This window comes from Chlamydotis macqueenii, chromosome 17, assembly GCF_036417535.1.
Source record: "Chlamydotis macqueenii isolate bChlMac1 chromosome 17, bChlMac1.mat, whole genome shotgun sequence".
Lineage (NCBI taxonomy): Eukaryota > Metazoa > Chordata > Aves > Otidiformes > Otididae > Chlamydotis > Chlamydotis macqueenii.
In genome coordinates, this window is record NC_141572.1 from 808,761 (window position 1) to 834,572 (window position 25,812).

At 51.1% G+C, this 25,812-nt stretch overlaps 2 protein-coding genes across 2 annotated transcripts; both read left to right on the forward strand.

The window, feature by feature from the left end:
• Positions 1–323: 323 nt before the first annotated feature.
• On the forward strand, positions 324–13,284 carry ACAD10 (acyl-CoA dehydrogenase family member 10). Its single transcript, XM_086761587.1, has 14 exons — positions 324–622; positions 1,139–1,287; positions 2,109–2,282; positions 3,872–4,030; positions 4,808–4,967; positions 5,414–5,555; positions 6,150–6,218; positions 6,972–7,153; positions 7,731–7,881; positions 8,982–9,127; positions 9,969–10,142; positions 11,023–11,376; positions 12,149–12,219; positions 12,512–13,284. The coding sequence occupies exons 1-14, from the start codon at positions 430–432 to the stop codon at positions 12,587–12,589; spliced, it is 2,202 nt and encodes a 733-aa protein (XP_086617713.1). The 5' UTR covers positions 324–429; the 3' UTR covers positions 12,590–13,284.
• A 2,324-nt stretch (positions 13,285–15,608) lies between these two features.
• Positions 15,609–25,461, forward strand: ALDH2 (aldehyde dehydrogenase 2 family member). Its single transcript, XM_086761564.1, has 13 exons — positions 15,609–15,763; positions 16,645–16,749; positions 18,050–18,190; positions 18,469–18,548; positions 19,037–19,148; positions 20,034–20,162; positions 20,651–20,764; positions 21,144–21,246; positions 22,183–22,367; positions 22,714–22,878; positions 23,146–23,303; positions 23,969–24,083; positions 24,900–25,461. Exons 1-13 carry the CDS (start codon positions 15,638–15,640, stop codon positions 24,930–24,932), a joined length of 1,566 nt encoding a protein of 521 aa, XP_086617690.1. The 5' UTR covers positions 15,609–15,637; the 3' UTR covers positions 24,933–25,461.
• The last annotated feature ends 351 nt before the right edge of the window (positions 25,462–25,812 follow it).

The window sequence follows — 25,812 nt, forward strand, 5'->3', positions numbered from 1 at the left end:
TGGAAATAAGGCCTTTGCTTCACGGGTTAGAGCTGTCTGTGAAGGACAGAGGATGTCTCTGGATAATCAAGATGACACCAGCGTCCCATAGCCCCTCTAAGACGTCTTTGAAACCCTCTCAGCATCATCTGGATCACAGAAGACAAGCTACAGCAAGACTGACTGCGGGGACATCTGGATCAACAGACAAGCAACAGGGAGGTTGCAAGAATGTAGTCGCTTTGCAAAGTTCTGCTCTGATTAGTAACCAGTCGTGTGGGTGTTAGTGATGAGTCAAATTATGTTGCACCTGAACATCTGAAGGGTATAAGGACCCTGTGTAAAACCACGTTCAGGTGCCCCAATTTGGCTGGGACTCTTCGTGTGCATTAATAAATATTTACCCTTGTAACTCTACACTTTCCGTCCTAGCCTCTCTCCTCGGTCGGCATGAGCCAGTTGCAAAGTTTCCGCAGCGTGTACCTGAGGTGCATCGCCCGTGCCCCTTACCTGCTCTGTGCCAGGATCCGGCAACAGCCGCAGCGATTAATTCAGCGGTGGCAATCTGGATGGTGCTGTTATAAAGCTGTGATATTTGACGAGAGCGGAATGCTCCTGCCGTCCCCTCACAAGACAGCTGCCGGTGTGTATTCTCATTTTTCATTTGCTCTCTTGTTTCAATGCATGGAGGGAAAATGAATCCCAGGTGTCCCTGTCAGCGTCCTCTGGTTTTGGTAAGATATTCCCGAACTTGCGATGGTGACGATGGTACCCTGTTGTGCCATCAGAAGTACTGGAACTGACAGCAACCAGCAACCGCGTCGGCAGCTCCAGATCAGGGCCTGAACCCATGTGGTAATGAAACCGTCCTGTAATGGCGGCGGCTGATACCACCCGACGCTGGTGCAGTCCTTCAGGGCACTTTAAGAACTCGGTGTTTTTGCCCCAAGGGTACCACACCAAAACCAGAGGTGAGGTGCTTCAGCTGGGGAGTGCCTATGCTTCCCTCTGTGTCTGGGTAAGTTCCCCCGTCCAGCACATCGGTTCTCACGAGTGCTGGTCGACGTCTCAGACTTCAGAGGGATTTCAAGCTAATTTCCCAGTTCTGATGATGCCATACGTGCTCTTTTCTGGCTTTCTTACTTTTTTTTCTGTGTAGACTGGGAGGCCCGGAATTGTATTCCAGCCGGCACCATCCAGCAGGCTCTGCTCTCTGGAGGGGAAAATAGTCCTTCTCTGAAGTACACAAGAGGAGAGCTGACGAGTGTGGAGTTTTTGCAGGAACTGGGACAGCAGTGCTTTGAGATTGTAAGCCAGCTCCCCCCTCCTCTCTCTGTGCTTCCTGATCGCAGGGGAACGGGGTCCTGCAATGTGGTAGTTCAGTGAGGAAAGAGGAGCTTTTGAAATAAAATCCTCTGACGGAAGGGTCTGGATTTACCTTCTAGGAAGCATTGCTGTCTGATCAGGGCAGACTTTTCACAGCTGTCATCATTCTGGGACCCAGGCGGGATGGTGGCTGAATTTGCCTTCACTCCCACCAGCCTCTGCCTGTGTGTTTAATAACTTTTTTTAAACTTCAAGACGCCTCTAGGATCAGCCAAGATGAGAAGTTAGCGAGTCAGAGATCAGCTAAAAGGCTTTTGCTGCTAGTTTGTGCATGCTCGATGTGTGGAGGCCATGGTCTAGAGAAAGGGGTTCTTAAGATCAGTGGAAGCCCCTCTACTGCAGGTCCAGGACCACAGTGTGAGAATCCTCTTTTGGATAAAGTCTTTTCGAACCAGCTCAGTCTAAAATGCAGATTCCTTTCCCGCCTGCTGAACGGTGAAGCAGTATTTATCTCTCACCTGCCTTGATTCCATGGCGGCACAGTCCTGCCACGTTTCTCTTTCCCAAAATCAGCCCTTCACCTCTGCTGCTGTTCTGCAGAATTAGTAATGTGAGAACACTTGTGTATTTGGTCTACGCAATTTAGCTGGGAGATTCGCTGACGGCCTTCTGCTGCCAAAGGAAGTAGGACAGCAAGAGGAGATGATCAGGCACCCTATGCACCCCACCACTCTTGTTTTCCTCCCTGCTTTAAAACCATTTATGGCTAATTATAATTCTTGGGGGTTTCTCTGGTTTCTTAGGCGAATGTCTGTGTTCCAGTGGACTCTTTTCTCTCGGACTTAATCAGAAATGAGATGATAAAACAGCTCCCCATAATGGCAGAAGCAGTACAGTGTATCCGTGCAGAAGGTCTTAAGACAGCTCTTCTAAGCACCAACTTCTGTCTGCCCCTGCACCGAAAGCACTTTGATGTGGTAAGCCTGGGTGGACTCCAAAATGCATTTCTGTAGCTAGGTCTGCAGAAAGCTGCAGCTGAAATAATTTACATGCAGGTACCAAATGAACGGCAGCCAGCAGCACGTATTAGTGGACATAAATGTCTGTGAAAATGTTTCCTGGCATAAGTTGTTGTAGCGATTGGGCCCTGAAGAGGGTCTGAGTGAGGCAGGTACTTGTGAATTTGAAAATTCCTTGCGAAATGCCCACGCAGCCACAAGCATACGTGTAACAGTCATGGCTAGCAATGTCGATAGAAGACAGCAGCTGGAACCCTACACGAGAAATAAATGTTAATAACCAGCGCCTCTGCTTGCTGTGTATTTAGTCCTTACTCTTTTAAAGCTTGTTTCACCCCACATAACTGCAAAGCATCCCCCATATTAGAAAAATCCCACTACCCCAAGGTGCCCATCTGTCTGAGCTGATGAGCAGGCAGAGGCCCCTCTCTCAGCATGCTTCGCTTTTGCAAAGAGGACACGGAAGATTAGCCGTGAACCTCGAGGCTGGCTCCAGTGGCTTCACTGTAGTGGGCAGCTATGAAGACTTGCCCCAGCACGACAGAACATTTCCTTTTTTTGTGTGCACCAACTCACAGCTTTGAATTTCAGGAATTTATTCATGACTTAAGTTTGTTTTGTAGCCTTGACTGAGACAAAATATGCAAAGAAGAGTCGTATCGATAGATTTAAAACTGGGACTGTTTAAAGTCATCTTGTGGAGATCACGTCATTATGGACTCAGCTTTCTGTGCGTTGTACTGGTGACACCAGTGCCTGTGAAGCTCTCTTAGTGGAGTGATGCTGTGTTGTGATGCTCTGTGGCACCTTCCATCCCAGACCCTTTCAAAGCACTTCAATAGCCACGGCCTATCCGGTGTCATCACTCACGTGCTGTGGCTCTTCTGTAACAGCAGGCAGCAGCACTGCATAGTAATTAGTGAAAAAAAAAAATTAATTGAATGTGGATTTCCATTAGGATTGGCTTTTATGTCTATCTAATAGATTCATTTCTATTCCTAGAGTGTCTGTCAGTGCAGGTGTGAAATATTGCTGGATTTTTTTATGGTTTTGAGGGCAATGCGAGTATTCAGAGACTGACTCAAGATTCTTTTGGTCCAAATTTGAGCAGATGATTACGGTCAGCATCTCTGCTGCTGTGAAGGTTGCTTTGGCGTGGTTGATAGGTGCAGCGGTCAGGACACCGCTTTTCCAGATCATTTGGAAGGCGGTGCAATCCAAGGCTCTCTTGGACAGCATGAAGCAATTGGTTCAGAACAATCTGGGACATCCAGTGAGTCTCCCACATCGTGACATCTCTTGGATATCTTCCATCCAAGGACTGGCTAATCCCATTTGGCTTAGCTGACAGAGCCACAGCCAAACAATTGGCACCCGTGCGGTCACTTGAATCACGTCGTGTCCAGCCCTGTTAGCCCTCCATTCCCTGTTTCCTTTATTTCACATTACTTAGACTGTCAGTCTTGTTCCCACCCTCCATTTCCAACACTGCACAGATGTTTGTGGTCACAGTAGGCTCATGCATAATCCATTTGTTGTTTCCACAGATGATTGAACCTTATCGGGAAGGAATGTGCAAGCCAGATCCTCGTATCTACAAGCTGTGCTTGCGGCGCTTGGGCATTCAGCCCCAGGAATCCATCTTCCTCGACAACAGCAGCCAGAGCCTACAAGCAGCAGCCCAGCTTGGCATTAGAACAGTGAAGGTACAAAGCGGTGTAACCAGGGCAGGCTTTGGGTATGGTTTCTAAGTCCAGAAGCTGTGTTTGACTTGAATGGCTCAGGATTTTCAGTCGCAGTGGCAGACCCGTGTTGCCAAGCCTTTTGTTTCAGCCTGTCCCTATTCCCGCAGGACGCGGCAGGGTTAAAGAGGAGGATTACTGGCAAAGTCTGCGCTGGCCTGTTTCATTCACAGCTCTAAACCAGCGTAACCTCGGAGAAGTCGCTTCTCCTTTATGGACCTCAGTTCCCTATTAGAGAAACAGCCCTCACCCTATGGTTGAGACAACCACATCCATCTGATGTGAGAAAATAAGACATATTTAATAAATTTCCAGAAGCTCTGAGGCTTCATGGATCTGTCAGCTGGGGACTGACTGGTTAACCCTCAGGCTTTGGAGACAGTGAGCACAGGGGTTTTACTTTGGTGAGGGGGAAGGAGAAGCATGGGGCTGGTGGGAAGAGTCCGCTCTGCTCCCCTGGACCGCACGCAGGGAATTCCAGCTCTTAGCCCAGCCTGAGCTCACAGTGCCTGTGCCACAGGAACACGAACGTCTGCGGGACAGAACCAAGGCGGGAGGCTCAGCGACTATTGGTAACGGCACTCTGTGCTGGCAGGGACTGACCAGTGAATTCCTGTGTGTCTTAGTGGATCGGTGCTGTTGGACTCACAGATAAACGCATCACAAGTGTGCAGAGCTCTTTCTTTCCCGGGAAATTTTATCTTCTGTCACCCAGTGTTTCTCCCTCCCTTCTGCTTTCAGGTCGATGATCCCGAAGCAGCACTCAAAGAGCTGGAAACCTATCTAGGTTTTCCTTTGCAAGGGTTTGTTCCATACACTTGTTCAGTGAGACCGAGCATGGAAATCCCAAAAGATCATCTGCAAACGTACCTTGAAAATTTTCTCGGTGACCAGACAACAGGTATTGCAGTGCTTTTTGCTCTTCAGCCTGAAAACTTGCATATTCTGGAGCCACTTGCTCTTTCCATCGTATGACAGATGGATTGAAAAACAGTATTAATGAGAGGCTGCTGATCTCCCAGCAGATATTGCAGCCATTCAGGTTTCAGTGATCTGTCACTGTTTCCCAGAAATGGGAAACAATATTTTAGGACTTCTTCGTTTGGGAGGGGTTGAGCACAAGTTGCCAAAGAGGTGCCAGGAATATGCCTGGCCTGTAAAGCCATCTATAAGCTACTGCCGTGGTTCCCAGGGATTTGGGACGCAGGAGCAAAGTGTACGTTCCTGATTGCTGCAAGCGAGATCTCAGACGCAGGCGCAGAAAGGGGAAGTAAAACCTGGAGAAGTGGTGAGAAATAATCCCAGCTCATGCTTCTGTTTGCCAACCCTCTGCTCTCAACTCTTCAGGCCCACCAGTGTTACGCCAGTTTGGCCACGGACGGTCTACCCGGACCTATTACGTCAAGTTTGGAGATCGCTTGCTAGTGCTGAAGAAGGAGCCCTCCGACAGCCTGCATCCCTCGGGCTCTGCAGTCGGAAGGGAATACAGGTGAGAAGGAGCTGTGCTCCTCATGCTGGCTGGCCTGGGAAGACTCTTGCAGGAGGTCCCAAACAACCCCATCCTAGGGACAGTGCTCTATTCCTATTCTATTCTGCAATCCTTCGAATCCACTGAGCTCTTCCAGCACATGTTGGGAGATGCAGGACCTCACTGTGGTATCTGGCATCTTGGGTGGGAGAGAGGTTGCAGCACAACACCGCAACAGAGCAGTGAGGAGCCTAGCGAGGGGCTAGCCCCATGCTGGAGGGATCACGCTGCAAACCGGTTTGCTGTGCCAGAGATCTCTGCCTCAGCAGCAGAACAGCAGGACACTCGTAGGGGGCCTGATGTGATCTCCCCTTGATTCTTCCCAGTGTGTTAGTCTTAGGGCTCTGAGCCATACAGAGATTTTGGCGTGCTGCTTCCCCCCACCCGCAGCTATGTTATTCTAGTGTGTTTAAAACTGAGCACAGGACTCTTTTTTTTTTTTTTTTTTTTTTTTTTTTTTTTTATATTGTGCGTCTGCCTGGCAACAATGCAGTTCTATTATTGATTCCCTAATGCATCTCTGTGCTGACATGGCTCTCTGACTTGCCCTGGCAGGGTACTGAAGGCACTCTCTGAGGCTGGTGTTCCTGTTCCCACTGTACTTGCTCTCTGCGAGGACAGAAGGTAATCTTGTCCCTCTGCTTGACAACTCTGTACTTGACAACTTCAGCCGGATTCCCCGAAAGATGAGGAGAGGAGAGAAGGAGCCAGACCTCACAAAGTGCACTGGTCTCATTAGTGTGTTCTCCATCTCGGGCTAGAGGAGCCTCTAGAAGTTTGAAGGACAGTAACACTTTTATTTGGCTGGTTTAGGTGTGCCCTTATTTTAGCAATTAATTAAAATGCTGTCTTCCTTTGAAAGGCCGCTATAAAACAGTGTTGTAGGGCTTCCTGCTGACTCAGTATGCTCAGGTTTCCAATAAGGAGGTGATTTTTCTAACTGACAGACCTCAGACTTGCTCCAAGATCTACAGCCGCGATAGCGGCAAGTCTACGAGCCCCAGTCAGCACAGCTACGCTCAGATCTCTGCCGGCTGCAGTAATAAAGTCTCTGCACTGCAGCTGAATGTGCGTCCGCCGTTCACGGCATTTGCCTGCAGCCTGACAGCCCAGCTGCAGAGCTCACTGCAGGGGAGGCAGGGAGATGGTGCTGTAGCCCGGCCCAAAGCTCAGCTTCCTGGGGCTGGAGGGACCAGGACTGGTCGTGCCACAGCCATGTGCCACTGCCTGGCAGCCTGAGTTGGGCTTGAGGCCACAGTTGGGCGTGAGTGCTCACGGAGCAGTGCAGGTGAGGCCTGGGGGCATGTTCAAGGTGCAGGTGAGATTTGAGGGGTGGCAGGTAGCAGGATTAACCTCAGACCCACCTTGCTTCCCCAGCACCCTTGGCACGCCTTTCTACCTGATGGAGTACTGCGCCGGCCGTGTCTACAGGGACGTTGCCCTCCCCGCACTGCAGCCTAGCCAGCGGAGGGCTATTTATGCTGCCATGAGTGAAGTCCTCTCGAAGATCCACAGTGTAGACCTCAGAGCAGCCAAGCTGGAGGACCTCAGGGAGCACGGTGAGAGAAGGCTGTGTGTCCTCAATCACTGTTTTTTTCTGTGTATCAGCATTTCAAGGGATAGGCTCAGGTACAGGACTTGCGCGAATCTTGGGGGCAGTTGGGAAAGCGAAGATGAGCAGCGAGGTGTCTGAATCCCCAGGCATGGTGGGAGGGTGTGGAGAGCTGCTTCAAATCCTCCAGGTCTGTGTTGACTGTTAGCAGTCCCCAGAGCTCCCTGCCGTGAGCAAGAGCTGCACTGTGGGTGCAGGAGTAACTTGTTTGCTGCCATCTCTGACCAAACTTCCGCAGTTCCTTCAGTCTCTCTGCAGGACTATCTCAGCTTCTCGGGGTTGGTGTTGAAGTTACGTTTTTGTCTGGGATCTGGTTATTTTCACCAGAATATCAAACCCAGTGCCCGGTTAAGAATGTATGAGACCCCCAGAAATCACAATTAAACTCTTGGAGCTTATCTCAGGGTGCTGGACTGAGATCTTCTTGCCTGTTTGACTCTTTCTGCATGCACCTTTTATGCCTCTCTTTTGAAGCCTTTTTGTGCCTGTCCCGTTCCATGAGAGCCTTCGTTTCTCTCTTCCAGGTAATTACATTCAGCGGCAAGTTGAGACCTGGACAAAGCAGTATCGAGGTATGGAAACTCGTGTTATCCCAGCCATGGAGAGACTCATCAAGTGGCTGCCTCTGCATTTTCCTGAATCTCAGAAGACGACAGTCGTGCACGGTGATTTCAGGTACTGCTTGGCTGACAGCACCGCCCTGGAGCACATCCCAGGCAGCAGAGAGGGAGAGTGAGCGTAAAGCAATATGCAAACTCCAAAGAGGTGCTGAGTTGGGCTGGTGCAGCAGCTTCAGAGCAGTCTGAAAGCTGGGCTCTGGGTCGTGTTCAGCATCCCCTGGGTAATGAGACCTAGAGGGCCACAAACCCTCTGCGTCTGCCATGAGAAACGTATTCCAAGAGCTGCGACTGGTGCTGTCTGGCACCCAGAGCTCTCACATTTTTCTCAGTGTTCATCTGCCTACTGCAAACACTGGTCTAACACTGGGGAATCATCAGCTGTTTCTGCAATACTCAGAAATCAGTCCTGGAGCATGTTGCTAATGATATTTGGTGCTTAAAAAGTTTGGGTAGCTGGTGGGATGCTGCAGGATGTATGGCGAAACCTGCCAGTGTTACAGATGAAGTCATGCAGGAGTGCAGTGGCTGAGGACAGAGGTGAGGGGTGCTCAGAGCTACTTCTGCGTCGTCAGACCCTGGCTGCCAGGGCTGTGCGGCTGCAATGTAGGTGTGTGCCAATTCTGGGCCAAGGCATCTTCCCACAAGGTTTAGCGCACGCGGTTTCTGTGTGACTGGAAGCTGGTGAGCTCTCTGCGCCCTGCCAGGCTGGTGCTCTCTCTGTTTCCTCCTCAGTAGGCTGCCGCCCTCTCCTGGGGCTCAAAGTGGTGAAGGCTGTACTGCGCTAATCTACAGCACATGACGGTGCAGGGCCTGGAGTTATTGTGCAACCAGAAAATGCCCCTGGACAGTGACTGGCCTGCTTTTTGCCTTTTGGCTAGCTTGTCTTGTCACACCTGTTAATGATCTGAGAGCCTGAATAACTCTGTTTCGTTCTTCAAAGCACAGTTCAGTTCATCATTAACCAGAGTTTACTACTGGGTAATCTCCGCGCTCCCTATGCTTGCAGAAATTAATGTTTCACTTGTGCAGCCTCCCAAAGGACTCGGCAATTTTTATACAGAGTCAAGAGCACTGGAAAGCACCTACTGCTGCTGAGCATTGGGATTTTTTCCCCCTCCTGAGACTTTTCTGATCTTTTTTTTCCCTTTGATACAGGATGGACAACCTGGTCTTTCATCCAGACAGGCCAGAAGTCCTTGCTGTCCTTGGCTGGAAGCTTTCCACTCTAGGAGATCCCATCTCTGATTTGGCGAATAACTGTATGGCCTACTTCCTGCCACCTCACTTTAATGCACTGAGAGGTACAGAGAGGGGCAAAGTCACATTTGCACACGGAGAGAGGGACTAGAGTTTGGAAACGGATTAGCTTCTGCCCAGAGAGCTCAGCTGACAGTTGAGCTCATTGCAGTTGGAAAGGGCTGTGGGTCTTGTACCATATTCCCTGCTCTGCTCTTTCTTCCCTCCCCGAAGAACCCTCCATCCCTCCAGGGCAGAATCCTCTTTCTGCGTGTGAGGTGACTGCTGTGCCATGGTCACCCCATCCCCAGTTTATCTCGTATCTGCCACCCATTTAGCAGATACTCTGCCGTGCACTCCCTGTCCTGGTTGGTACTGTCACCCTGCTCACGCACGTGGATCTTTGTTAGCAGTCATGTCAGGAATGGCCCCAGAGAGGAGGGCCCTGCTTCACAGCTTGCAAAACTGCATTTAAAAATTCATTTGGATTATTTTTCCTCTCACTTCAGCTGTAAAGCTGGGGAACTTTTTTGGGTGGAAAGTTGCGAACGAGGCCAGCCCAAAAGGGGTTTGTCCACAAAGTTATACGCTTGTTAAAAAGAACGATGTAGGGATAAACAAAGAGGAAAAACATTCCGTCATTTAGGAGGAATATCCATCAGTCACTGCTTTCACAATCTCACCCCAATGAAGAAATCTGCCCCGTATGCATTTCACCTATGTGGGCTGGTCCCAAACCCCATTGTTCTGTATGGAAACAGTGGGGCAGCAGTGCAGGTGGTGGATGGGTGCAGGTGTCTGTGCTGCTCCACAGCTGCACGGCTCCGCCACAAGCCTCACGGCATCCCTAGAAAGCTCTGAGCCGCACTGTCTGCTGACTCACTGTTGCCTCTTCACGTCTTCTAGGCTTGAAGAAGTGTGATTTGGGGCACCTGGGAGTCCCCACGGCAGAGGAGTATTCCCGGATGTACTGTGGCCACGTGGGACTGGAGCTTCCTGAGAACTGGAATTTCTACATGGCCTTTGCCTTTTTCCGACTGGCTGCAATGCTGCAGGGACTCCACAAACGCTCTCTGGCAGGTGAGGAATCCAACCACCCTGGGCCCTGTTCTGTACAGGTCTCCAGCCAGAGCACAGACACACGAGCACCGGTGCGGGGAGAGCTCTCGCACTGAACTGGGGGAGGCCAGACCAGCAGCTTGTGCTGCAGGGTTTGGGCACTCCAAAACTGCAGGTGCTACAGCACCACAGCAAAGCGTGGCGTGTCTGGCAGTCTTGTGCTTTCAGCATAGAGCTCCTGTGGGAAATGAGGGATCAAAATGTTGTTTCACTCTGGAGATGAGTGACCTGGAAGTAACCACGCAGCGAGTTATTGCTGTATATAGACAAGAGGGATGGGAATAGAGTATCCTGTAAACAGAGCCCCCTCCCTGCTCCAGCACAGGCTCTGAGGGTGTGAGGCTGCTGTAACCTCTCAGGCAGGCTGTGTGGTGTAGTCAAGTTGCGTGCTGCAAACAGAAGCACACACAGGGTATTTCCCCAGCGGCTGCTTTTTGCTGGATGCAAGGTCTGGTCTGTTCCTGTGTGCTGTTTGTGCTCATTGGAGGTTGCTGTGTGCTCACTTTTCTTTCATGGGAGAACTGAGGAGAGGCCGGAGTTCAGAGCTCAGAGCTGGGTCCTACAGGTGAAGCTCTCAGAACTTCAAACTAAGCACCACCTTCGATGAGAGACTCCAAAGCAGGGAGGCGGTGCGAACTCTCAGTGCTGTTTATCTGCACACACCAGATCTGGTCTGGGAGTCTTTATCAGAGAAACACAAGACGTTATTTTTGTATTCCTTAGAGACTAATCTCCTCGAGTCCTGCTGGGGAGGCTCAGACAAGGGCACGTGGTGCTGTTTAGGATGCGAGTACATAACACAGGCTCTTTCAAAGATCTCCTGTTCTTCTCTTGTCCCCAGAGAGGCCAGCCCCAGGTGAAAGCAACTCAGAGGATGTAGAGTGTGTGGCTGACCTGGCTTGGGAGTTCGCCATAAAAGAAGGATTCCGTGTGTTTGACAGCTTCCCCACCACAAAGCCTCTTGCACGAAGTTACAGCACCTGGGCCAGGCAAAGGCCGATCCTCAGCAGGAGCTACGGTACCTGGCCACGTCCTAGGGCACCTCCTGTGTCCAAGGTCCCCCTGGTCAGTCCCCTCACCAGCCTGTTAGGGATGGCTCAGAGTCTTTGCCGCAAGCTGGAAAAGATCATGGGTGTCCAGTGGAGTTTTTTGATTTCCCAGCTCGGATGGACTCCATCTCCTCTTCTAGAACTGAAGATGAGACATCTTCCTGCCTACAGTAGCTTTGCTGCACCTGCACCAGGGTGGGGGAGTGCGGCATGCCTCTGAGTGTCCTTCCTTTCCTGATCACATGAGACACTTGGCATTTGTAGAGTCTAACGGCTTGGAGAAAGGGGGCTGGATTCCCATCGCTGGCTACATTCAAGTAACAGAGTTCATATTCTGGGAAACAGCAATTTCAGAAGCTGGTACTCCCTTCCAAGATGAGCAGATTAATGCCAGCCCAGCTGTAACTGCTGGTGCTGCTCCACCAAAGCCAGGGGAGGAGTCTTGCTGCCCATGGCACAAAGATAATGCAGTGGAGTCTAAAACAGCCAAGTAGTCCTGGCCTGGGACTGTCATAGCGCTCATAAACCAGGCAAGGACCAAGGGAAAGGGCAAGCCTGCCTCATGCCAGCTGGCACTGCAGGGGTGGAGGCCTGTCCCAGCGAGCGTGGCGGTGAGATACCCTTAGCTGAGGTGCTCTGGGCTCAACAGGGCTCAACATCCCGCACGGGGAGCCAGCAGACTTTGCACACTGGTTCCAAAGGCTGCCTGTCCCCGCAGTTCTACAGGGACATCCTCTCCAAGGTTGCAGAGCAAAGCTCAGTTTCTCTCTCAGAGCGAGCACGGCCTGGCCAAAGCACCAGGCACACAGCTGCACTCCCCGCGTCTGCCTGGGAGGGAGCCTGGACTGGCTATGGGAGGGGGCCAGCACCAGGGTAGGGGGATGCAGGAGGGTATAACGTGTCTCATCCTCTTCCATCAGGCAGAGAGCACCAGAACCAAAGCAGTGGCCCTGATGATGACTGTGCAGGCCATGGGTCAGGATGGCCAGGTGAGCAGGCACATGCACCCAACATCTGACCCTTCTCTGACCCACATAAAGTAACACAGGGACATCTCCCTTCTGGGGCCTCCTCCGCACCGGGAATGAGGCATTGCAGTCTAGGGCCCGTGAGCACTGGGAGTGGGTTGTCCTGTCTGTTGTGGGATCCCTGGTGAGGACATTTCCCCAGCACTGTGTTCCACAGGGCATTTGGAAGGGGCTGGGGCTTTTGCTGCTGTCCTTTGTGGCTCCTGCAGCCTCTTACTTCCCCTGCGTGGGCTTTGATCTCACTCTCGCACAGATCTCTGGAGCAGAGCATCTCAGCAGTGCAGACCCCAGCCTGGTGCTTCACTCAGACCTGAGCTCGGTGTCTGGCTGAAGGTCCCGCGTGGTCCACAGGACAACGCTCTCCAAACCACAGCTGAGCAACTCGCCACCGTGCTGAGGAGCCTCGGACGTGAGACTAAACCAGCCACTCTGGCATGCGAGAGGCCGTGCTAACGGCAGCCTGGGAGCTTCTGAATTTCAGTGGTGTTTGCTGTTATCTTGTATCTGGGCTCAGTGCCTTTATTGCCAGGCTCATCAGGGCAAAATCCATCCCTGGATCGTGAGGCAGTCAATACCAGTCTTGCAGGGGGTGGGACTGGACAAGAATGACCACGTCAGGGTGCAAGACTTGGTTTTGGGAACAAAAAGAATGGAGCAGGGTGTCTCTCCTCCTTCAGCACAACACCTTCAGCTGCCTGCAGATGTTAGAAGGATTCCAGTCAGTGATGAGGGAAACTGAATCAGATCCTTAAGAACTCTGGCCTCAGGGGAGGCTCTGGAGGTAAGGCAGTGCCTCATCCCTGGAGCTGGGAGGAACTGGGAGGACTCCGTGGTCCCGTAACTGCAGCAAGGATCTCTCTGGGTTTCTTTGGTGACCACAGATGATGCAGACTGGATCAATGTGGGCTTTCAGTGCTTCACAGAGGCCAGCAGCAAGGAGAGAACTGTGAGGACAATCATGGAAATTCCTGGGCTCTTTATGTGTAATCTAGTATTAACTCAATATTAAAGTGATGGGCACGCTTCTTTGAATTCTTCTCCAGCTTCTCCAGTGTGGGCGCAGCCTCACCACCCACTTTCCCAAGGTCACATCCATCTGCCCAGGGTCACCACCACATCCCTGCTCTTGGAGGGACAAGAGGTGCCGTGGAGGAGCCCTGGGACCATGAGACTGTAGGGAAGCCTTGTAACCTGAGCCTTGGTTTCTCCCAGGCTCCAGGCTGAAATTCTACCCTCAGGCACTTGGCTCTGCTGTGGAAGAGGGAGGGAGCCTGTATCTGAGCCCGCATCTGCCCAGCCCAGACAGCTGGGATGGTTTCCTAGCAGGCACCTGGCCTTTGCGCCTCCCACCATCTCGTCTTTCAGGCAGGCTCAATCCCCACCAGCTATTGCAGGGCTGAGAATTTGAGGCTGAGCGCTGGGTCTGCCACGAAGGCGTTTCCTCCCTTGCATGTGGTTTTAGTGCTGCTGGGTCTGTCTGCTAAGCCCCAGGGAAGGGAAGGGTCCTGCTCAAGAGGAGCAAAAGCATTAACAGAGGGGTAATCCTCAATGTCATCAGTTGTCCATGCGGGTATCAGCAGAAGATGCACACAGGACAGCATATGGGGGCTTAGCCCTGAGCAAGGCTTGGCTGGAGCCGGCTCTGGGACGTGTCCTGTGGATGCGCAGCCCGGCCCGGTCCCTCTGGGAGACACAGTGCACACAGGCACATCTCTATGGTAAAACAGGTCTGTCTGGCACCTCCCAAAAGTGCTTTAACACACAAAGATCTGCAATGGGAGGGAGAATACGTCAGAACAAGTGGTCCTCATGAGTGCCACCTCCTAAAGGGCCCGGACCCACTGTCCAGGACACGAAGGGGGATCTGTCACCTGTCAGGGGATACGGGCGGCCAAGGACGAGAGAGGCTGCGATCCAGCGCAAGAGGATTTCTTTTCAGCTGATCTAGGGAACAGGCAGCCTAATCTGAGTCCTGCTGGATAACCTTGGGCTGTCGCTTTGCCTCTCCGGGCTTCATGGTGATAGAGTTGTGTCATAGTTCAGGCTCCAAGTTACTGGAATCCTGGTGTGAAAATGTAAAAAATGCAAAATAGGGCTGGTATTTCCCTCCTGCGTGAAATGCCTGGAGACCTGCAGATGCAGGAGCTACCACCATGCTACCACTTTTCAGTGACCTGGGTCTTCCAGGAGAGTGAGTTAAACTATTTTAAAATTCCATATTCTACAATTTTGCTGGCCCCTTTAATAAATTAGAGCCATCCGTCTCCACTTACCCTCCTCAGACTACAGGAGCCAAAGAGGCACTGTCAGATACGGGGTAATTACCGCAGGTTTATTTTGGAGGTTAAAAACTCTTTGTGCCGCTAGTCTGTGGCTTCCTTAGCGATGGCGATGATAACTCGAGGACCTCCCTGGTCCCTGCGTCTGTGCCTGCGCTGAGGCACGCTGAGGCTGAACAAAGCATCTCACACAAACAAGCAGAAAAGGCCTTTAGCCACTCTTGGGAGCAATTCTACGAAGCCGCTCGTTCGCATGCACTGAGCAGTGTTTCTGTTGTGCAAGGGCGTTGCTGGCTTTGTTCCACTTCCCCTGTACACAGTAGTTTCTTTTTTTTTTTCTTTTTTTAATTCCAGTGCGCATGCTAACAGCGGCATGTCCAGGTACGCAGGGCTCCCCAGCCGTTTCCCTCAGCACACCACTTGCCCTGCAAAACGAACCAGAGCTGTTTCTGGTTTTCCTCTGCTTTTCTCCTTGTTGCCTGCACAGAGTTCCCTGGGCACGGATGGGGACAGGGACAGCCAACGCCTGTGCCAGACACCGACGGGGCATCCCCCGTGCACCAAACCAAGCCGTGCCAGTGTGATCTGGGCTGAGCTGGGCTGAGCTGACACACATGGGGCTGAACTCAGCTAAGCCATGGCAACTTCATTCGAACTCAGCTCAGCCAAACTGCACTGCCCAAACCGAGCTGAACCAAGCCTATTCGATCCCAACCAAGCCGTGCCAAGCCGGTTCAACTTGGGCAGTGCTAATGTGGATAGAACTCAGCCAAGCTTTGCTGGACTGAGCCTAGCTGGGCCTAGCTGAGCTAAGCCATGCTGGGCCAAGCTGTGCCAGACTGCGCTGTGGCCGGACCAAGCCTTGCTGGATCCAGCCCAGCTGAGCCGTTCTGGGCCGAGCCGTGCCAGACTGAACCGTGCCGGACCGAGCCTTGCTGGACCTAGCCTTGCTGGTCCCAGCCGACCCAAGGCGTGCCAGACAGAGCCCAGCCGGGCCCAGCCTCGCGGGGGCGGAGCGGGGCCGGAGCGGGACCGCCCCGGAGGAGCCGTGGCCTGGCCCGCAGCCCGGTGCAGCCCAGCCCAGCGCAGCGCAGCGCAGGATGTTGCGGGCAGTGGTGCGCGGTTCCCAGCTCTGCCGCGGCCCGGCCCGGCTCGGCGCGTCCTTCTCGGCCGCTGCCTCCCCCATCCCGGCGCCCAACCCGCGACCCGACATCGCCTTCAACAAGGTAGGGCCGGGGTTGGGGGCTCCCCCGGGGCTGGGTGCTCCCCCGGCTCGGCCGCGGCCCCGGGAGGGGTTTGTGCGGGGCGCGGTGCGGGGCTGAGCCCCGGAGCAGCCGGACATTTGGGCCCGGAGCTTTGGGTTGCTGGAAATCCTCCTTTTGGGGAAAGAGCAGCTCTGGGTGCAGAGGTGTCCAGTCTAAGGAGAAAACTACGGGAGAGGGCACGGGGAGGGAGGGTGCGGTGCCGGTTGTCCCGCACACTCCTTGTGCTCCCTGCCCGCAGCCCCGGGGAAGCACCGAGCCAGCCCTTCCCCGCAGCCGTGGCAGGGCCGCCGGCGGCTGGCTGAGGGTTTGGCAAGTTACAGGGGAGCGCCATGATCTTTGCACCGATACTCTTGCCATGGGCCTGAAAAACAAAACAAATTCACCCTTACCGAGAACGAAAGAGCTGGCGAAAAGCTGCTGTTGGCGCCCGGCGCGGTTTCACAACGGTGCGTGAGGAACCTAAAATCAGCTCATCAGCTGCCAGAAGCTCTAAGTGCCGTGTACAAAATCAACTGAATCGTCCGTGCCTGAAGGGTTTTCCCACTGTTCAGTCTCCTGAGGCTTCCAGGTCTTGCAGGGAGCTACTGAGACAGGAACAGCTTCCAGTTCACGTGCTGTTCGCCGAGATGTGAATTCTTTTTATTAACTTGAGGCCATATCTTTTGTTGGGTCCTTTTAGGGTAAAATAACTCCTCTGTATTGGTGCGGTTTTGGAGCCCACACGAGTTGAGTCTCTTTTAATTAAACAGCCTGTTAAGATGTCATCAAGCAACTAAAGCTCCTACTGATGTCACCTAGGTCTGGCCCTAAGGCTTAACACCGCTTTCCTTTTTTCACTGCAGATTTTCATAAACAATGAATGGCACGATGCAGTCAGTAAGAAAACTTTCCCTTCTATCAATCCAGCAACGGGAGAAGTTATCTGCCAGGTTGCTGAGGGCGATAAGGTAAGTGCTCTCTTGATGACATCGGTTTGTTTTCTGCGTGCGCAGGCGCACGGGGATTGCAGAGGAAGACACTAACTCGCCTCTGGCTGAGGCAGCTCTGCTGGGTGCTGTTTGCAGTGCTAAGTGTCTGGCCTGTACAAATACCACTGAGTGCTGCTTGTGTCCTTCCTCGACTGCTTTCAACAAAAGCCCTCTGGCTTTGCCTCTCACCAGTGGCAAGCTGGGCCTGGAAAGGGTGAAGAGGAATAGATGTGGTGTGCAGTGGAGCCTGAGCTGGGGAGCAGCCGCGGGTGGAGGTTGCTGGGGCGGGCAGGGATGAAGGCAGACACCTTTGCGGTCCCGTGGTGCTGTGCTGGTGGTGTCACTCAGAGTCACGGTGGCAGAGAGACGGGTTTCTTCTGTACACATGCAGTGGGGGATCGTCCTCAGCCCTGGGAATTAAAAAAAAACCAAAAGAGAAAGAGATGGTGGGGAATAGAGTCATGTAATCATCCCATACTGTATGCAAGGCACTCTTAGGAGTCTGTGGCAGAGCTGAGTTGGTGTTTCCCAGCAATTTTGGGTTCTTCCTACAGTCTGGAAACTTGTTTGTATTCCCCAAGGGAGGGGTGAGTGAGGGAAACCCTTTGTTGTTTCCTTGTCCGTGGTAGACTGGCTTGTCCTGGCGAGACCATTAGGGCAAGCCAGAACAGAGAACCAACTAGAAACCAGTTAATGCCCTGACAGGACGAAATTATGGATTAGAGATACTTGACGAGTGGAACAACTCCTTGAGACTGCACTGGCGAAATCGAATCCTGACAGTGTGAAAAACTTTTCCCATGCCTTGCGATAGGGTGCAAACATTAACCCAGCAGATGCGGAAATAACGTGACAATATTTGCACTCTGCAGAGCTGAAACAACAGAGAGCACAAGCGCAGGCATAGGTGCCGCCTGCATGGCTGTTGCGCCCATCTGTTTCTGCTTCTGCTCCCTCTTCCCCACAGATGCAGCCTAGGCAAGAAAGCTGCGGCCGGTCCAGCAGCAGCGTTTGTGCTGCAGCACTGCCCAGGTTGATGCTCGTGGGGAAAGTGGCCCGGGGGCCGCAACCCATGCGCTCCCCTGCTCTGGGACCGATGGGTGTCTGGCAGCGAGGCAGCAAGTTCTTCCTCCCAAAAAGGTGGCACTAGCAGCCACTTGTGCCGTCTGGCTGGAGGCCGTCTTCTCTTGGAGACCAGGGAGGGCTTCAGCTGTATTTTGAGGGAGTGACTGGGGGCTGGTTTCTCCTTTCTCACCCTCTTGCCGGGTCTCCTCTGCAGGCAGATGTGGACAAGGCCGTTAAGGCAGCCAAGGCAGCTTTTCAGCTGGGCTCGCCTTGGAGGAGGATGGATGCTTCTCATCGGGGGAAACTGCTGAATCGTCTCGCTGACCTGATCGAGAGGGACCGGGCTTACCTGGCGGTGCGTATCGCGCTCTGTGGCTGGGCTCTCTGCTGCCATCCCTGCCTTTGGCGAGAGGGAGGCAGAGATAGGTTTGTGCCCATCAGGTGTGATGGGGACTTTAGCCGCAGATTAAATCGTGAGAGAGCTACAAAGGACGGGAAAGTAGTTTTGGGAAACTGAAAGCAAAAAGGCCAGCGTGTAGAACAGATCTGAATCGCAAACTGAGAATCAAATGTAAATCTGTATGCATGACTTTCCCCACCTCGCTCTTCAGGCAATCTCATCATCTTTTGTAGGCCCTGGAAACTCTGGATAATGGCAAACCGTACTCCATCTCCTACCTGGTGGATTTGGACATGGTAGTCAAATGTCTCAGGTAGGCACCGAGGCTACGGTGACAGCACAGTAACTCGTCATGCTCCGTGGTTGTGTGCAGCTGGCCCAGGGCAGCTGAGCCTCACGCAGAGACCCGATGGCTCTGATGCAAGCGTTGTGGGTGACAGGGCTGTGGCTTCATTCGGCCATAGCAGCGTACCAGACACCCTCTTTTCCTCTATTTTTCCTTTTTAAGAATGAGGCTGTAATTCCTGTGACTTTCCAAAGTACGTATGTTTCTCTCTTGCTTGTGTTACAGCTCAGGAATGACAGAATTTATGCAAAGTGCTGGCAAAGGCAGAGAGACAAATGTTTGTATTTACTGTCCGTTCTTAAAATTGCCTGCTTGGGAAATATTGTACTGGTATGTGTTTGATGAAGCGACTGCAGAAAGGATGAAAGCAAATAGCTGAAGGAAGTCTCTCTTATTTTCTGGTGATAGGAGACTTGTTATTTTGAATTCCGTGACCAAAACTTTATTGTTGCTAGATACTTTGCAGGCTGGTCAGATAAATTCCATGGCAAAACCATCCCGTTAGACGGAGACTTCTTCTGTTACACAAGACACGAGCCGGTGGGAGTTTGTGGACAGATCATCCCGGTAAGTGATATGTATCAGTAGTTCCTGCAGCGTTTCAAGAGTTCGGTGTTACCATGAAGAGTTGTCTTAAAATGCAAGTTATTATCTGTTGCTAACCACTGCTTCCTCCAGTGGTAAAGAAAGTTACGCTTGCACCAGCTGGGAAGGCTGCTACTTTGCTCTGGCAGTACAGAACAACTTATTGATTTCATGGGCTCTGAGTGAGATTGACTTTGTATCTGCTGGGAAAAAAAAAAAAATTAAACCCCTTTATCGGAGTTATCTGTCTCAGAACCACAGTTAAGTTTAAACTACTACCTAGCATTAAAACCAAAACTCTGTGTGATAAGGAAGTAGAGACTAGCACGCAAAGTTCAGCTTTATGTACCTGATCTTATTTCTGTAACTGGCAGCAAGCGCAGCAAGGTGGTTTGTCAACAACAAAGCCGTATTTACGCAATGATCCGCGGATAGTGTTACCTCTTCAGAGGGGCAGCCAGGTTCTGATTGTTGTGTACTGCGTTTGCATGTTTTTATACTTGCATTGAGCAAGAACTGAATTTAAGCACTTCACCGGTCTGTGTACGCTGCTCTGTCATTACAAACAGGCTTTCGAAACACCTCAAAAGAGCGTTTAACGGTTAAACTGACATAAAGATTAACTCCAAAAAAAGTTAGAGTTTTGCAATGGTACTGAGAGACCTCACACTTCACAGTACACTTGTCCTGGACAGGCAGAAGGCAGTGCTTGAAAAGGAGCACTGAAGATGCTGAAGAGCAGCTAGGGAAGGACCAAAGCCTGCTTCCGTAGGTGCTGCAGCTGATTTGAGTGAAGCTCACTGGTTATGCACTAATTAATGAGAAACTTCCCAAGTTCAGACCGGCAAACGCCTCCTTGTTTTTCAGTGGAACTTCCCGCTGCTGATGCAAGCATGGAAACTGGGGCCTGCCCTGGCTACTGGGAACGTTATTGTGATGAAAGTGGCGGAGCAAACCCCGCTGAGTGCTCTCTATGTGGCCAATTTGATCAAAGAGGTGAGCGAAACGCTGGGTTTCCATCCGCTGCCTCGCTATCGCTGCTGGGGTGCGGCGTGATACGGGCAAACTGGTGAGGTGCGGCGGGTACGTGACAGGAACAGAGAAGGGCTGTCTGATCTGAAGAAAGGCTGGATTGTCTTGGATATCTTAGCATTTGATTTAAAACCTCTTGTCCTTATAAATACATATGCAGAGAACAAATCTTGGTTAGGGAAAGACTTTAAGGTTCAGTTAAGCAACAAACTTCAGGGCGATTAGAAAGCTAACATACATAGCTCCAAACTACGCTTAGGATGGAAGGCGTGGAGTTGTCCTGGTTCTTGTGACCTGAGCACTAAAACTAAAGATCTGGGAAATTAAAGTGAGGTAGAAAAGGCTCTGTTTTTCGTGAGAGGTCTACTGAAGCGTTACTAACAGATGAGGGTCGGTGAAATCCTTGATCTGTAAAAGGAATAACGTTGCGCTCTCCTGCTGCGAACCGGCAGGCTGGATTCCCACCAGGCGTGGTGAACATCATCCCTGGCTACGGGCCCACTGCAGGGGCTGCCATCTCTTCCCACATGGACGTCGATAAAGTGGCCTTCACCGGCTCCACGGAGGTAAGGGAGTGCCTTAACCTTTAAGCCTTTAGGATACAGAGAATATCTCATTGCTGTAATACCTTTTCTGTATCGAATACTAGAGCTGCCTTGCCTTCTACACTTCTTTTTAAAAAATACAGCTGACTTCAGGGTGTGACATGTATTTTTTACTTCACATAAGACTCTTTTTGGTGCTTTCTTTAGAACACTTCCTATTGTTTCCCTTGAGCTGCTTCTTACCAGAGCTGAAACTCTGGGCAGACTTTGGTTGTTCCGGTAAAGCCCTGACAATGAAGGGATTATTATTAAACTGTTGAGAGATCTAAAACCAGCCGCCCTGCCAGGTGGTGCTGGATGGAGGAGTTAATTCCTAATACCTGTTTTTCTCCTGATGCAGGTTGGGCATCTGATCCAGAAGGCTGCAGCAGAGAGTAACCTAAAGAGGGTGACATTGGAGCTTGGAGGAAAGAGTCCAAATATCATAATGTCTGATGCAGACAGTAAGCACCTGCCACCGTAGTTTTTGATCTGTACCTTTTGTGTTGGCTTTCTGCAAGCAGAGCTGCAGGGGAAAGGAAGCCTCTCCTGTGTCACGTGAGTCTCCAGCTCTGACAGCACCTGGATGGGCTCAGCCCGGGAAGTCTCCATGCCTCCTGCTGCAGCTGCTGTATTTGTGTATCGGCACTTCTTCACTCCCACTTCTTTCCCAGCGCTGTGAAGAAGTTCAGTTATCAACAAATGGGAATTGTTTCAGTATCTTCCTTCAGTCTTAGTTCCATTTCTGTTTTCATTTCTTTCTCTTAGTGCCCATTTCTAGTCTCGTGAAGTCCTGGTTCCCTCATCTCTTGCATATAGGCTCATTTTCGGTCTTGATGAGCTGACACACATGCTTTTATATGGCAGTAAGAAAGGAAATTCTTCTAGATCAAAAATAACTTTCCCTTAATACCTTATAATTTCAAATGAGAATCGTAATCTGACTCAGATTAGATTATTTTTTTTCTCTAGTATGGGTTGCTTTAATAGACTCTTATACTAATTAAATCTGTACGTAACTTCTGCCCTACCAAAGCATGGAAACTGCCTGTCAGCTGAAAGGACTTTGTATCCCTGATACTCCAGTAGTCTGCACAACAGTCACAGAATCACAGAAGGGTTTGGGTGGAAAGGGGCTGTTAAAGCCCACCCAGTCCAACCCCCTGCAAGGAGCAGGGACATCTCCAACCAGATCAGGTTGCTCAGAGCCCCGGCCAACCTGGCCTGGAACGTTTCCAGGGATGGGGCTTCCACCACCTCTCTGGGCAACCTGGGCCAGTGTGCCACCACCCTCAGTATAAAAAATTTGTTCCTAATGTCTAGTAATTCAAAAGAAGTCACTTACTGCCTCTGGTTGGTTTTGTTTGCTTATTTGTTTTCTCTCCTCTCCCCAATCTTAGTGGACTGGGCTGTGGATCAAGCCCATTTTGCCCTCTTCTTCAACCAAGGGCAGTGCTGCTGTGCTGGATCCCGAACGTATGTCCAGGAAGATATATATAATGAGTTTGTGGAGAGGAGTGTTGAGAAGGCCAAGTCCAGGGTGGTTGGAAACCCGTTTGACTTTAAAACTGAGCAGGGTCCTCAGGTAAGAGCAGGAAATGTCCTGAACTTCATGAAATAGTTCAAATCTTGTGCATCCGTAGATGAGGATGAAAGGTATCCTTCTGTCTCCTGATTAATCTCTTTTGAACTGTGCCCGTTACCTCCTTGCTTGTGCAGGAGGGAGAAGTTGATTGGCCATTCTGATTATTCCAAAACCTCTACTTGATGCCGGCATTTAAAAATTATCATCTGCCTTTGAAGCTGGCTTGCCAGTCTGCTGAAATGAGGAGCTGCTAGAGCACAGCTGCATGCACGGCGGGTTGTGGTTGAATCTGTTTTTTTACCCCTGGTAAAGGTGAAGCTGATCTGTCTGTCCTCATGGCTCTCAGGTAGATGAAGAGCAGTTTAAGAAGATCCTCGGTTACATCAGCACTGGGAAGCGTGAAGGAGCCAAATTGCTGTGTGGTGGCAGCCCTGCTGCAGATAGAGGCTATTTCATCCAGCCAACTGTCTTTGGTGATGTGCAGGACAGCATGACGATTGCCAGAGAGGAGGTGAGACCTGCAGCGCCTTTCTGTCTAGAAAACCTGGGTCTGCAAGAACTGGAGATTCATGAACTGTGAAACTCAACGCCTCTTAGAAAGTTACCACATTAAACTTCCCTCAGTTTACATCTGGGGCGCTTTGCAGTATGGGAAGTGATACTTTGAATTCAACATCCTGTGTGACTTCTACCACACATACCTAACTGCAGCATCAACCACGGCCTTCCCCGTGACCGATTTGCACAGATTTTCACATGCTCTGTTTGGATTTTGCAGATATTTGGGCCAGTCATGCAGATTTTGAAATTCAAAACAATTGAGGAAGTCATTGAGAGAGCGAATGACTCCAAGTACGGCCTCGCAGCAGCAGTCTTTACGAAGGATCTTGACAAAGCGAACTATGTGTCACACGGCCTGCGAGCTGGAACAGTTTGGTGAGGCTCAGCACTTCCTTCTCCCTAAACTGCTGGCAGCTTCCTCGCGTGCTGCCGTTTCCCACTCAGTTTGCTCTTCGATAGCCTGTCTCTGCTTCGGGGGGAAAGGAAATGCAGTATTGCAGCTGGCAGTGAGAGCAGCTGCTGCAGGGCGCTGCGTGCCAGCAGTGATTAAATCACCGCGCACATCTGGGCTGTCTTGGCTGCTGCAGCGGATGTTCCTCTGTGTTCTGAGGCCGTGCCAAAGACTGCGCCAAAGTCAGTAATTCAACACCAGTTTACTGTTCTAGCACAAAAGATTTTGGAGATCCAGTATCTCACAATCTCTCTCTCTCTCTTTTTTTTTTTTATGGTACTGAGTGAACAAGTAGGTGTTTTTGGTATCTGTCCTCTGAAGGAGGTTTGGGTGGCAACCTGGACGCTTGGTCCTGTGATAACGAGAGATGTGAATCCATTTCATGGTATTTTGTTTCCTGGTTGGTGAGGATAAGGTTCCAGTATCGATTAATTCTATTGGCTGAGAGAACTGATAAATATGGGAATCCTGCCTGGAAATTCAGCTGTCCCTCTGCTGTAAATGGCTGAGATGTCCATTTGCTGTGGAAGCACCCTTGCATTAAGCGGTTCCGCACCTGCAGGTGCGTAACTCTTCGTTTCCATTTCAGGATAAACTGCTACGATGTGTTTGGTGCCCAAGCCCCGTTTGGTGGCTACAAAGCTTCTGGGAATGGGCGAGAGCTGGGAGAATATGGTCTGGAGGCATATGTAGAGGTGAAAAACGTGAGTATCCCTGTAAGGACTTCCCCAGTCTGCCTTAGCTCCACATTGTATTTGTGCCCATTGGTATAGGCTGGCCTGAGAGTTGCAATTCTTCCTTCTAATGCCTGGAACAAATGTGGAGCTGTGCTTCTGAAGTAACTGCAAACACAACTCCACGCAATTCTGTTTAAAACAGAACGCTAGCCTTGCTTTATACTGCTGAGGAAAACAAGGGGATACCTAAGAGATAACCAATTGCCTGCACTGCTTGGCACCGTTTCACAATGCAAGCGTATGGACCTCTCCGTGAATTTCTGAGAAGTGACCACCAGTATTTAATGCGGCTCTCCTGAGCTGATGTGCCCTCAGGTCCACCTGCGAGACGAGTTCCTGGTGTTAGGCAATCCCATCACCACAGGCTGAGTAACGTCCTGTAAGCCGAGGCAGAGGGCTGTCACGCTGTCTGCCTGCAGCTGCGCTGTCTCAAGGGTGACGGAGCTCTTGGGCAGAGGTGGTTAGCCCGTGGCCCCGGAGTTACAGAACAGTGAAGTGTGTAACAGCGGAGAGCCTCCAGCTTGCGACGGGCAGGGGGCTGATCTGGTGCAGGAGCTCCAGGCGAGGAGAGATCTGAGGATCTGGAGAGATACCGCGACCCAGCCTTTGAGCTTCCCCCTCTCTTTGAGCCTTCCAGACAGGTCTCCAGACCACTGACTGGGATATACTGGCCTCTGGTTCTCTTCCGTAGGCTGCTGCTGCCTCTCAGCCTTCAAGTGAAGATAACCGCACAGTCTTCAGGAAAATAATTTGTGACTGTTCTTTTTTTTTTTCTTTTTCTAGGTGACAATCAAAATTCCACAGAAAAACTCCTAAAGGACAGCAGCCTCCCCACGTGTTTGGAAATAACCTATGCAGCTTCCTGTGACGCAAAGCAAGGAAACCTCTTCTTAACACACACAAAAACTTAGGTGGAAAATGTGTGACTCTGCATTAAGAAATGTTTCTTTAGAAGGAGTCTGAAGGAGCTTTTGTTAAAAAAAAATTACTTGGCTTTATCTTTTTAAAATACCAAATACAGCCCATTGAGTACTAACGCATTACCTGGGTGTACTTGTTACATCTGTATCTGACGAATGTTTTTTTTTTCAAGAAATCATAGAAATGCTTGTCTAGTCTGCAGTAGTTTTTGTAGAAACTTTTTGTTGGCCTATGCAGCTAGCTCTGCGCACCTTGTCCTACACACCTAACGTCCCTCCGTCCTCTGTAAGCAAAGTGAATGGAGACTCAGCTGTGTAACGGAGCAGGAGAGAGCGTTCATCTGTGGTAAAAGTTCGTTCCGGGCGGTTCCCAGCTGCTCTCATGTTATCTACTCACAATAAACATTCTTCTCTTTGTGAAGTTAGCCCTGCCTTTGTGGGAGCAGTTTGCGTCTGTGAGCCAAACAGGAGCACAAATTTGTATTTTCTTCCACGCACCAGTTACCCCCTGCCTCAAGCAATTTTTAAGGTTTTTGCTGACTTTCTGCCCTGCCTGCTTTCCCCGTGTTGCCTTAACGTTGAAGGAAGTCCTACACCCGATGACCGTCCCCAGCACAAGAGCTGGCCCTACCAGAGCAGCAAGGCCTCGGGAAGGGTTGAGCTGTGCCCCAGCGAGGGCGCTGGGCGACACCTGCACCACAAGGCCGCTAAACGAGGCCTGTGCTACGAGGGGAAACAAGACCCCAGAAGGCAGAGAGCGGCCCCTTCGCCCCGGC